The 13,065-nt window shown below is 42.9% G+C and overlaps 1 protein-coding gene across 5 annotated transcripts in view; it reads right to left on the minus strand.

Annotated features, from left to right (window-relative positions):
* The window catches only part of dennd5a (DENN domain containing 5A), a 58,578-nt gene that overhangs the window by 25,683 nt on the left and 19,830 nt on the right, over positions 1–13,065 (minus strand). For 3 of the 5 annotated variants that reach the window (XM_088934774.1, XM_088934771.1, XM_088934775.1), the window contains exons 2-6: positions 11,246–11,317; positions 10,302–10,411; positions 8,876–9,545; positions 4,218–4,405; positions 1,030–1,347 (exon numbers count right to left, since the gene is read on the minus strand). In XM_088934774.1, coding sequence (XP_088790900.1) covers positions 1,030–1,347; positions 4,218–4,405; positions 8,876–9,545; positions 10,302–10,411; positions 11,246–11,317 — 1,358 coding nt within the window. The remainder of the gene's footprint in view (positions 1–1,029; positions 1,348–4,217; positions 4,406–8,875; positions 9,546–10,301; positions 10,412–11,245; positions 11,318–13,065) is intronic. The other 2 variants (XM_088934773.1, XM_088934776.1) reach the window with 1 other exon arrangement.

Raw genomic sequence — 13,065 nt, forward strand, 5'->3', positions numbered from 1 at the left:
CAAATTAGCCAAGGTTGAGACAGGAAGACGTGTTTTATGGCTGCAGGTGCCTGCAAGCACTTCATTAGGCTGTAGGACTGGCATTGAGCAGCACACCAATTAAATCTTTCTTCACAACGTGCCATTTGGGTCAAAACCGCACGCAGAAACAAAGCCTTCTGTGAGGTCCTCTGTTTCTTTCTCTGCACGATCCACCTTAATTCCCTGAATTCCCTACAGCACTGCTCTGAAGAGCACCTGGATTTCAAAGGTCTTGCCCAAAACAGCTGAACACAACAAACTATTAACCTACATTAAAAGGTAATTCGGGTAAATGGGTATTTAATAATTTAGGTTTTTTTGCAACAATAACTTTGATTTTTAGCTTCAGAAACCAAATTAAATATTTACAAAATCTGATTAAAAAAAACCCAACTTCGTTAAATAATCTGGATTTGACAGCAGCCAAAGTGACACACTAAAGGATGTGTTATACAGGAACCCAGGTTCATGCCTTTTACCGCTGGCACTGAAGGAACAGCGCTTGAGCGGGTAGCTTGGTCAAGTCATATCTAAGGATCACTGGAGTCGGATGTATTCAGAAACTTTCAACAGTAACTGTGGCTTCTGATTCTGTATTAAGAATAGCTTTTTTCAAAGCTATACGATAAAAGGACTTTGGAGTTTTAAAAATTCTGTTTACAAAGGGTGATTTCCAGGGCCTTTTTCTATGAGGAAAAAAATTATAATTTCCCATAAACGGTCTTGAGGCCTAAGTCTAGCCAGCTGCAATAGAGGCACATAAGAAAAGAAAAGACTGAATATGGTTTGTATTTAAATCAACCTCAAAATCTCAGGTCCTGCTGGAGGCCCCTTTGTTTGCTGGGAGAATGTTTTCTTCTCGTCGGTTTATGTTGAAATTTATGTGGAGAACTGGGTTTGCAATTCGACTTTGGCTGGAAAGCAGAGGGTTCTGCTCCACTCTAGACCACCCTGAGCTTGACCGGGGTCAAGACGCAGAGCTCTGCAAGCAGCCCCCCAGACACCCACCTTCTCCAGGCTGACCCCTGTCCTCTTGACCAGGGCCTGCAGGCGGGCGATGGTCTCGTTCTCCTTCAGGAGGTGGTAGGAGTTCAGCGGCGAGCCCGCCAGGTTGCCGTTGCGCTTGTCGGAGGCCACGTCGCAGGCCCGGAAGCCCTTCAGCTTGGACACGCTCTCGCTGCAGTGCAGGCTGCCCTCCGGAGGGATCCCGAACGTCATCAGCACCTCCGACACCTCCTGGATGAACTCCAGCTTGTTGGGGAACTGGGGCAAGTCTTCGGGCAGCTCTATGAAGTGGTTATCAATGTCCACAAAACACAGATTGGCCTGAAATAAAGGAGCAAGACGATATTATGCTGGAGATGTTGACAACTGAAGTCCCACAATCACAGCCCTGCAATTTCAACGTTACTACAAAGGTTTTTTGTACAATATCTCCATCATGTCGCATGCCAGATCACAACACATTCCTTCTCTTTACTGACTTCTGCCTGTGGAAGCTTGCAAAGTGAATAACAAAAATATACTGATACAACAGAAACGAAGTTACTATTGTTTGCAAACAAATACCAAAAATAAAGAGCCTCGTGCTCAAAACACATCTGAAAATCAGTTCTGCCCAGTAGGTGTCGCCACACTGCAACACACAGAGGAAAGGTACATACAATTCTCTCAATTTTTCTTTCCTTATGCTCAAATTATTGTTATTATTATTATGTACATATCAGCACAAAAATCTAAAATCCCAGTACAACACAATAAGGTATACAATAAGCACAATAAGTAAGGTGGCCTCATTACAATATTAAGGATAACAGTCCAGCATTTAGTTTGATGGAGCCGAAAGAAAGACAAAATACTTCAGGCCATTTAATCAACCTGCCTGCATATCAGAGCTCACTCTGACACAAGAGTGACTATCTGAACTGTAACGAACCGACATCCGTGAGACCAAATCTGGCAAACAGTTCTATGTCATAAATATAATAACACACAGATGGGGGCTGTCAGCATTTCACTAAAATTTTCTGCCAGAAGGCCAAAACAAATTACTGTTCTTGATCCATGGAGATAACGGAGAGGTGAAAAACCCTAAAGCTGAAATTGTACCAGGACCGATTCTCAAAGAAATGAGTTCCACCCTGATATGCGATTTTAAACACACATCCTAACTTTTCACTTTTGCTGTAAAATGTAGAAAATCCCTCCCAGAATGTGAATTTCTGAGATTTTCTCTCTGTAATAAGCTTTTTATATATAAAAAAATATATTTCTAACTACAGACATCATCTCAAAGAGCTTGCTTTTGGCACAGTATGTCGCAAACACATATAAAAATAAAGGTTTTTGCGTGGGGCAATTTGGACAGTGAAGGCTGAGGTTTCATGAATCACTTCTGCTGTTCCAGCAAGTTAACTCCACTGACCCTTGTCCTGGCAACTGTGGCCTCAATAAGACTAAATATTGCTTATGAGAGGGTTGCAGTTTCATCCCAGTTAAGTTACATTATAAAACCAATCACAGGATGAAATTGAGAACTTGTATGCCCATTCAGTTGTCAAACTTGTCCCTTTTATGTGGGATCCAGCTCATTATAGAAAGCAGGCAGGCCTGATTAAGGAGCAAGGCAGGTTAGAGTCATAGGAGAACAAAGGGATTGCTGTCCCCTGGACAGAGGGTACCTGGAATGGTAGGGATCTGGTACAAACCTTTGCCTAGATCTCAGAATTCATCCTACAGATCAGTGATTGACAACCCAAAACCATGGAGCACTACATTTCTAGCACTGTTAAGAACTTCCAAGATTTCGTCACATGCTCCCAAGACAGGATGGATCTAATGGTTCAGATAGGAGTGCCATACAATATGGACTTTCTCCCATTCAGTTTAACTCTCCAGCCTCCAAAAAATCAGGCAGATTACTTTGGAAAATAAGCATTCAAGTATAAAATTTTGAGGAATTTAAAAATCAAAATCAAACTTGGGAGAATCATATGCCAATGTCAGGCAAGTGAAAACAATTTCTCATCTTCAGTATATCTACTCTAAACTTCAGCACATGTTCATAATTAATTAATAATTGCTTACACTTATATAGCACTTTTCTGGACACTCCACTCAAAGCACTTTACAGGTAATGGGGACTCCCCTCCATCACCACCAATGTGCAGCATCCACCTGGATGTTAGTTTTACTTTTACTGATCACATGTGTAGCGTAAGACATCGGCATTGCAAATACATAGAAAGGATAGATGCAAAGCAGAGACACTGAACAGATGATAAACAGATTAAAAATTATTTGCTATCAGACTTATAGGCCTTTGCTAAACGCAACAGAGATGTACGAGAGTGGTTTTACCCAGCCTATGCAGTGCAAAATAAGAAAGACAAACATTCACTTAAACAGAGAAGGAGAAAGAAACTCCCAGAACAATCAGGATAATTATATAAACTGTCTAATCTCCTCTTCAGGGTTAGGACTCCTGTGGATATGGTAGACTAGCGTTTTTATAATCCTCTTTAACAGTCCACTGGGGATCCTGGCATTTTTAAAAAGAAAACAGCAGCAATAATTCTGCTGTTAATACTGATCAGAACTATAGACTACTGCCGGGATCTGTCATATTTTAAGACAATCGACTGTGTGTACAGGGGGTGACACAGTGGTGCAGTGGTCAGCATTGCTGCCTGGCTGTGCTGGGGCCCTGGGTTCAATTACAGACCAGGGGTGCAGTCTGAGTGTAGCTTGTATGTTCTCCCCATGTTCACATGGGTTTCCTCCGGGTACAACGATGTGACAAAATACTTCAGACCTTTAAATCAAAGTGCCTGCATGTCACAGCTCCCTCTGACACTAAAGCGACTGTCTGAACTATAATGAATCGACATCTATGAGACCAAATCTGGCAAACGACTCTATATCATAAATATAATAATGTGCAAATGGGGGCTGTCAGCATTGTGCTAGAAGCCCTGTGACGGACTGGCGTCCCATCCAGGGTGTACCCTGCTTTGTGCCCATTGTTTGCTGGGATAGGCACTGGCTCTCCTGCGACCCTGCACTGGAAGAAGCAGAGAGAAAATGGACGAGCGGACTGACTGTGTGTACAACGTGCAGGACGGAGAACAGCGGCTCCTTTGGGCGGAAATCGACAGCGAGATTCGGGCAACGCAGGAGCCAACGGGACGCCTCACCTCCTGCGGAAGCTCCAGCTTGGAGCGATCGTCCTGCCCGTTGGAGTGCAGGCCCATCAGGTACGGAACGGGCGCGTCCAGGAAGTGCAGCAGGGATGCGGGCAGGATGGGCACATACACGTGCTGCCACTGGAAGGGGAACATCAAGGCCGTGATGCTCTCTGCAACCGTCATCAGTCTCTGGTAATCTGAAAGACATCACCCGACACCGTCACCGCCGCCCACACGCGCAGAGAAACAACAGCTCCAGGGAAGAGGCGCTCAATGAAAGAAAGCCATTCCTAAAATACCGCATACTCCATTTCCCAAGATATAACCTATTCTCAAAACAGACAGCGTAATCTACCCCCTGCGGCTTAATCTGGCACTCGTGTTCACGAAGAGGGACTTTTTGGTTCTGCCGAAGACGGAAGCTAATTTCGCTTCGGCACTTCAACACAAATCAGAAGAAAACAGTAAATAACTGTCAGAGTGGTTGCTGTTCCTCTCAGGTTTTTTTTAAAATGACACCACCCTACAAGAAACACTTTTATGAATCAATATGCAACAGCCAGCAAGATTTTGGTAGCAACACTGGAGGACACTGGATGCTGTGATTTCTGCAGGAATAAGAATAAAGAGTTAACATGATTTAGATTTCTATCCTACATCTACCCATCAAAACATCAAAGTCTTCCATTATGATCCTTACTTATAATGCACTAAAGCATCCCAATTATATACCAGACATGGTAAAAAGGGGTGTTGTAACACACTGTATAGCACTGTGGTGGGTTAATACACAGAACATCTTGCAAATCACAGTGGTAATTTGTAGCTGCACCTGATAAGCCAATCCTTGAGTATCAGGACAATGTAATCAGCCCCGTGCATCAGGGAGCAAAATGCTCTGAAATTCCTGCAGGAGCGTTTAGAGACAATTGAGACTATTTCCTGTGTAACATGTACACACAGCAAACCAGCTAAGCTCCTAGATAGCCTAGCTAGGCTATTTCCCACGGCTTCATCATTTCTGAATCAAATGGATATGCAGATTCCAAAACAGAAGCCAGCGCTCTTTGCTTGAATATTTTACATTAATAAGACCTCTTTGTTTTCCAAACGCTTGTGATGTGCATTATTTGACTGCTACTTCAGCTCAGATGTCCATGGAAGATTATATAAGATACAGTTTTATTTTCTATTTCAAGTGTCCTCTTACCTAGCTCATCACAGTTCAATACACAGTTAAAAGAATGAGGATGCCTGTTCTTTTCAATCTGTATGACACAAAGAAACCCTTTCTTCCTACCCTTCCCGCTCCTACCCAGCTCTTCTCCTGTTATGAATTCATCACCCAGTAAAAGGGCGATGACTCAGGGGCAGGAGTGCAAATTCATCTTGGCCACATCATCCCAGAGAAAAAAAGAAAACAGGCCTTTTCAAAAATACATTTTTAAACTACAAACAAACAGAACCAGGTTCCAGGCTGGCATTTTCTTTTGTCAAGACTGAGAAACAAGTGATAAAAGTGATTGACAAAAGTAAATCACTTGAAACAGAGACCAAGAGATAACTATTTCTTTCAATTTAGTACGGTGTAAATATAATAACCACCCCTGTGACAGTGCAGCATATTTTCTGCAAGGGCTTTCCACACAGATGAAGGTACCATTTGAACTACAATTATAGTCAAGTGAAGAGGTGAGTAATATATCCGGAAGACACATAATTACTTAATTGCAGTTGATATTTAAGGTGTTACCAAGAAAACCATCATCTAAAAGCCATCACCTTGGGTTTATCTGTCTGAGAGACTAGAATTACGGTACTATTTCTAGACAACTGCCAGTTCAATTTTTTTCGCTCACCAAGGGTGGCTATTTTAGCATTGTTTGACACTTCATCTAATGGCATTACAGTACTTTTCCTTTCAGATTTAGTTGACTTAATTCTTGGGAAAGCTTTGCAAAAAAAAAAATCTGCAGTGTTAAGACTTCTGAAGAAAAAAAACGATGATGTAATTTCTAGCCAATCATATTTTCTCTGCATCACTGACATCCTCCTTTTCAGAGATTCGTTGCTTAGCAACACCTCAGCAATGCACCTGACAGGCTTTGCTGTTTTCCACTAATAATTTGGCATTTATTGCAATTATAATGAATAAATATCTCGTTGGAACCCAACACTGACACACATTTTGTTCTTTATTTAATTCTTTAACATCATCAGAGGCAAGACCCTATAATTTTTAAAGTGCTAACTGAACAATAAAAGTAAAAAATGATTAGACATGCACAGAATAAAGAATACTCTTGGATTATCCAATTAAAATTAGAATTATCAATAAATAGCACATTTTCCAAAAATACTGTAGGCACAAAACATTCACCTGCATTCCTGCATTAGGAAAATAAATTACTACATTCGCTACAAACTGCTGCTGTAGACTGATTTACTTTCAACTGCCTTAATAAGAGCTTCAGTATTTACTTCTGCTTTTTACCTTCTTCTGTTTACATATAGCATGAATAAAGGCTTAGTTTACACTTTTAGCTAAAATTAAGACTTGTGAGAAAATAGTATTCCCAAACTGAAAGCAGAAAACATATCTTATGCTTTTGAAAAATTACTCTGATTTCTTTCAAGTTGCAGTGGTGTTGTCATTGATCATAAAAGACAGTTCTCTTCAAAGCAAATTCTCAAATGCCTATTTCTAGGCTGTTGTACAATTAAGTTTAATGTTTTGTGCTTTTTTGGTGTAGGTGTTAGAAAAATACTGATAAGCAATTACTATAGTACTGTATTTAAAATCCATTTCAGTTAGTTGTGCCATAATATAAACATTTTGTGTCACTGACAGGAAACAGACAATACTTATCCAAGCCCTGAACCTGGCCTGTATCTCACGCCTTTTTCAGTCAGGAGATGTGTATTGACAGGGGGAATAAGAAAGCTATGCAAGATGTGGTTTCTGAACACCCAAGGAGACGGTTTTACAAAGCAGTAGGGTTGTTTATTCAATTTCCACAGCAGAATTCACCCAGACAAGCATGCCACTTTCAATCTGATGATTACTTGATGCTACTATAGGAGACCAACTGCCTGAACTCTGCAATAGGCACTGCACAACCCAGCTTTCACTCACCCTAAGGTTAGGAGCAAGCATGACTTTATTTAATGGAAAGATTTTAATGCATAATAATTCTCAAAATACTCTGAGATGTTTACATCTTTTTGTCACGACATTCACCCAGTCTTCATGACATATTCATCTCAAAACCTCTTTCTTTGCTGCTCTGGGTCAAAGCTTCTTCATCAGTTCTATTCCGCTGCCCTTCCATGTTTTCAGACTGCAGTTACTGGGTCTCCAAATTCCCTGGAATTAACCTGGATTTGTCTCCTATAAATACCATCTAGATCTCAACCAGCATGACAATAAGGGCTCTGTCAGGCTGCAGCGCCTATAAAAAGCTCAACTTAAGAGGGTTAAATTCCCCACTGCAAAGAGAGGACTCAAAGACATCCTGTGTCATCCTTCTCATCTGCCTTCCATTTTAGTTAAAAAATGGTAAAAAAAAATATTTTTGAACACCTTTAATTAGGATTGGCAGTACCACGTTTTGCATCTTTTTATAATGAGCACATGCCAACAGAAAGTACTAAAATAGGAAACCATACGGGATAATGTCTAGCACCACGGACACTACATTTTTTAATAATGGATCGCGCCTCTTGAATCGTCGAGGCCACAATAAAGTGTTTTCCACTCCACCAAGATTAACACAATGCTCTTTATAAAATAGGGGAAATCAAGCTCCTACTGTTTTAGAAAAAAATTCAACTATTTTAAATGATCTAAAAGCTTTATGGTACCTTAAATAATATCCTTGCGTTGTGTTACTAACAGGAAAAAAACTGACCACACTTTCATCATCCCCTCATGCTGAATACAAGACACCATGGGAATAATCTGCACTACCCATGTGGTCCTTCATGTATAATTTCACTGTAATTAAGGGCACTTGTTATGAAGTGATACTGAAAAGACTTGGAAGACTGAAAATCAGCTCACTGTTGGAAGGCATTTACGTTAATGGGAAAAATGTCTACAATTGCAGAGAAGGATGGAACAGAATCCTATGGGATACCTGCCCTCCACACTTTCTGTGTGTCAGGGCATGATGCACATGGAGAAGTCTCTGTAAGCAATCTTATTATATTTCCCTGTAGGACTGTCATGATCTCTACATGAGATATAATTGGAGCAATGCAGCGACACAAAGTCAACGGTTTCATCAAGGTCAGAGCCGTCATGAAGGTCCTCGTGCGAGAGAGAGCAGTTAATGAGGCGTTTCCACCCACTGGCCGCGCACGAGTGGAAACGCCCATTCAGAATCAGACTAGACACCCTGCACAGGAAACGAGCGATCAGCACCGCTGTCTCTAAAGGAAAAAGTTGTACTGCACAAGGCACTGCTGCATCTCTGTGGACAGGCTGTTGTATTCATTTTATTTGACTAGTGGTATCAGAGATAAGCACAGAAACCACAATCTAGGGTCCGTCACTGAAGTTCGGCCCTGTTTTGGCTGACGAACCGTGCCTTCTCCGTCATTGACTGTCATAATAGAGACCTAGCTGAGAGCAGCCGACCCGAAGCGCAAGGGAGGGAACTTACGCTGGGAGTACAGCAGGATCTGGATCTCCAGCAGGGCGCAGGTGAAGAGCTGGATGACGTTCTCCACGCCCAGGAGCTCGAACAGCTCGCTGACGGGGAAGTCGAAGAGCGGCAGCTCGCTGGTGCTGGGCCGCTGACACACGATGGGGCCGTACACCCCCGAGAACTTCAGGGACCTCCCGGAGGGCGGCAGGGGCACCTCGTACAGGATGTTGAAGATGTAGCTCTCCAGAGGCAGCGGCGGGGGCTGGGGGGACGTCACGGCCTGGTGGAGCTGCTGCAGCACCTTCCTGCAGGCCTGGATGAAGGCCATGGGCGTGATCAGGCAGATGCACTTGGAGACGTACAGCGTGTCCCTGCTGATGTCGTAGGAGTTGAAGCGCTGCAGCTTGGACAGCGCGGTGCCGCCGAGCTCCTCCTGGCTGCCCCCGCAGTCCCTGCCGTTGGTGGAGGAGGAGGAGGTGTGCAGGATGTCGTACTGCTCGGCGTTGTGCATGTGGTACAGGGTCTGCATGGCGCTGCAGATCTGCTTGCTGGTCACCTCCTCGTAGAAGGTCAGAGTGAAGCCGTAGGTGCGGGAGCCGTCCTCCCGGGTGATGATGAAGGAGTGGAACAGCGGCTCCCGGCTGTCTGCCTGCGTCCTGAACGTCAGCCCCTTGGGCATGCAGAGCTTCCGACACAAGAGGAGAGAGGGCGGGCGTTAGGCTTTCACTCTGACACCCCACCACCGCATGGGTGTAGCACCGGTACACCAGCCGGCCCGAAGTGAAGGGGGTCTGGCAAGGCTCCAGGCGGACCCGACTGCTGGGACTAGCAGGCAGCTGAAGCGATGAGACGGGCCAAACGGTCTGCTCGTGTTCGTCACCCCTCCCGTGTTCCCAGTTTGTTTTACGTCTGGTTAATCGTTATGTTTTCTCCAATAAACTGCTCCCATATATACTGCACTGGCAAACTGAGAGCGACACCAACAAACAAAAAATGCAGATGGTAACAAAGGACAACGTGTTCTTTTGTAAAAGTAAATAGGATGTTTCCACGTATAACGTAGTTCCCCCGCCCCCCCCCCCAACCCCTTGTCTACCAACATGACTGATATCATTTAAACATTTAGCATGGAAACAGGTTGAAAGAGAAATATCCCAATGACAACTGCACGCCGAAATTAAAAAAAGCAAAGTGAATATTTTTTTAGATTACCTTGGCAAGACTATATGCCTACATGCTCTTCTGGTGTCACCTCTCTCTCTTTCAGAAAGATGGCACGCAGCAGTGTGGCTTATACGACACAGCCGCGGTCACTAGTGCAGCACTGTTTTCAGAAGCGTGTGACTGGCAAGAGATCAGGCAGCCCTATCAGGAAGCCTAGGGACCCCTACACGACACTCTGCACGGAACCGCCGCAGGGTCCCGGCCTGTGGACACTAACCATTCCCACAGCATCCTGGTCAAATGGGCTCCACTCCACATTCTCAGGGTAATGGGCCAGCACTTTGGACTTGAACGTTCTCCGTAACGGACTCTGCTCAAAATTCTCACCTGGAAGCACAAGAGAGAGGGGTCAATGAGAGAGTTCCTGCCCAACGGGCTGCGCACGAGCACGAGCACACGAATGGGAACACCCTTTCAGAAACAGACTGAGGCACAAGACGCCCTGCACAGGAAACAAGGCAATGGGCACAGTCGTCTTGAAAGGCAAAAGGTGTACTGCATAAGGCACTGCTGCTTTTAATGTTGCATATTTATGTTACTTGATTAGTAATATCAGAGATTAGCTCCAAAGGCGAACCTAGAGTCCAGCTCTGAAGTTTGACAATGTTTTTGCTAATACTGCATTCTCTGTTATTTATTGCTTTGTTCTTCCAATATAAAAGAATAAAAGCCTTGCTAACAGATCGTAGTACAAATAATGCTTTTGTTAAATGCAAACACCTACACGTACATGGAAGATGTCAGTATGCAACATTAAAGCAGCTGGCTGCCCTTATTGCAATACAGTAAAAAAAAATGTAAAAAGACAACAGTGGTAGCACAGGTGACGCACGCATGAAAAATCTGCTGGTAACCATTTGTCGTGGAGGGGAAGAAACAACATCGACCAAGCAACATCAGTAGCAGCACTGGACATGTGAGGTACAGCATTGTTTGCAAGAACAGACTTTCTCTCTCTCATTAGGCGTTTAGAGGAGAAGGCAGTAAGAGAGGACTCCCAGAGATTCCCTCCACCGGCGCAGCAGAAGAGTCAGCTTTGAAACAAAACGAGAGTGCTGTGAAAGAAGGGCCTGTCAGGTTAAAGGTTAAAGGTTAAAGGGGCACAAGCGGTATTGAGAAGATGTGACATCAGAAGGACCATCAGAAGGGGGGGGGGTTTACCTTCATCCGCACTCGCTGAGCACCGTCCGGCCCCATCTCTGATTTTAGAAGCCTGTATAAACTGGCATAATGCTATACAACAAATAAAACAACAGTTAATCACAAGCCGGTAATACTGCCTCAATTTCAAAGACAACAACAAAAAAGCACGACGAAGGGTCTCACAAGCAAAGGGGGTTCAGCCACTGAAACCAGATTTAACTTTTGAACTTTTCTGAACTACAAAAACACCCCAACATTTTTCTTCCTTCTTAAATGGACAGTAAGCATAACAGACAGCCAATTGATCATCTGACGACCATCTGTGGAATTTCTAAGAACTAACAGATATTTTAAGCACCTGTTGGACAATCTTTTTTTTTTACCAGGAAGACAAAAGCATCTTAAGAACTAATGTGCGTCAGTATATTTACAGGCTTACACACATTTGACATATTTCAGGAATGAAGGAGCTTTAAATTTGCATGTTCATAAAATACAGGCCAGCCCTGACAGCTGTGGGAGATTAAAAACTGTCCCAAATCTGGGAACCTGTGAACAAAAAAAAATCACGTCCATGTGCTTCATTAAAAGATATCCCTAAGAGATGCTTTTGTAGAGGTTCATAAAGAATATTTATTCTAAAGAGTAGAGACACTTTAATCCCTGAATCACACCAACCAGCAATACCTAATTTGGCATTTTTATATTAGGTTGGATTCTTTATGCTTTAACTGAAATTCATTGCATTAATAAAAATATTGTTGCAGGAATATAACGCTCCAGCTGGTTAACAATTTTGAGAAACTGAAGTATGGAGATTAATAATGAGTCATAAACATCCCCACTGGCTTGGCAATTAATGCCCAATTTACAGTATTCTGATGGCCCTTTAACCTCCACATTAAATGGAAGGTTAACTAAACTGTAAGGAATCTGGTTGGAGAATTTTTCATGCATCAGAACCAGTGAGGGTTTGAAACGCAGTTCTTTAAGCTTCACATACATGCCTGCCAGCTCTGGAAGAGTGAGGTGCTCTGTGTGCTCACTACTCTGCCAGAATCGTGCACAACGGGGCTGTGGGGATCCTCGTCCATTGTCTTTAAAATGAACTGCTGCTTGTGTGGAGTTTACGCCAAGAGCTACACCCCAGCCCTCAAAGCAAATCCTAAACAAATACACCCATCTACCTCGTCAAAGATATGTAATGAAGGGAAAAAAATCTGGGTTATCTGATATGCTTCAGAACATCACAAGCAAAGACGAACAAAAATCAAATACAGTACAATTAACATGGCCTAATGCAGAAAAAGGCAAATGACACTGGCAAAGTGTACACAGATATTCATTATTAGGAATGACTCTAAAATACTAACTGTCGTAGCTTCTCATCTACTTAAATATCGGCTATTGCTGGCTCACTATTTGTGACTGATGATGAGCCACAATGATGAAAGGCTAAAAAAATGAGTCAATTCCTTTTGTCATTCAGTCAATAAAATGACCATTAGGTAAGACAAGAGAGACAGAAAGAGTTTTGCATACCCATGTATCACAGAACTATGAAATTATTACCATTCCTAAAGAAGACTGGTTCTTAGGCTTAGTCAAATCTCCATTAAAGCATTTATCAGTTCAGGTGCCATGGTCGAAATGTTTTCTTTCTTCTCTTTTCAGCATGGAATAAACCTATTACTTGCTCCTTTATCAGTTCAGCTCTGGTTTTAGATGTAACATGGCTAGTATTGTTTTGGGCTTTTTGGTGGTTAAAACCAAATCTCTGGTAAGACATTGCAAAATACAGAGGCTTCTTTGTGTTAGGAGTCACGTGGTAAGACATA

Source organism: Atractosteus spatula, chromosome 16 (genome assembly GCF_055471065.1).
Source record: "Atractosteus spatula isolate fAtrSpa1 chromosome 16, fAtrSpa1.hap1, whole genome shotgun sequence".
In the NCBI taxonomy this organism is placed as follows: domain Eukaryota; kingdom Metazoa; phylum Chordata; class Actinopteri; order Semionotiformes; family Lepisosteidae; genus Atractosteus; species Atractosteus spatula.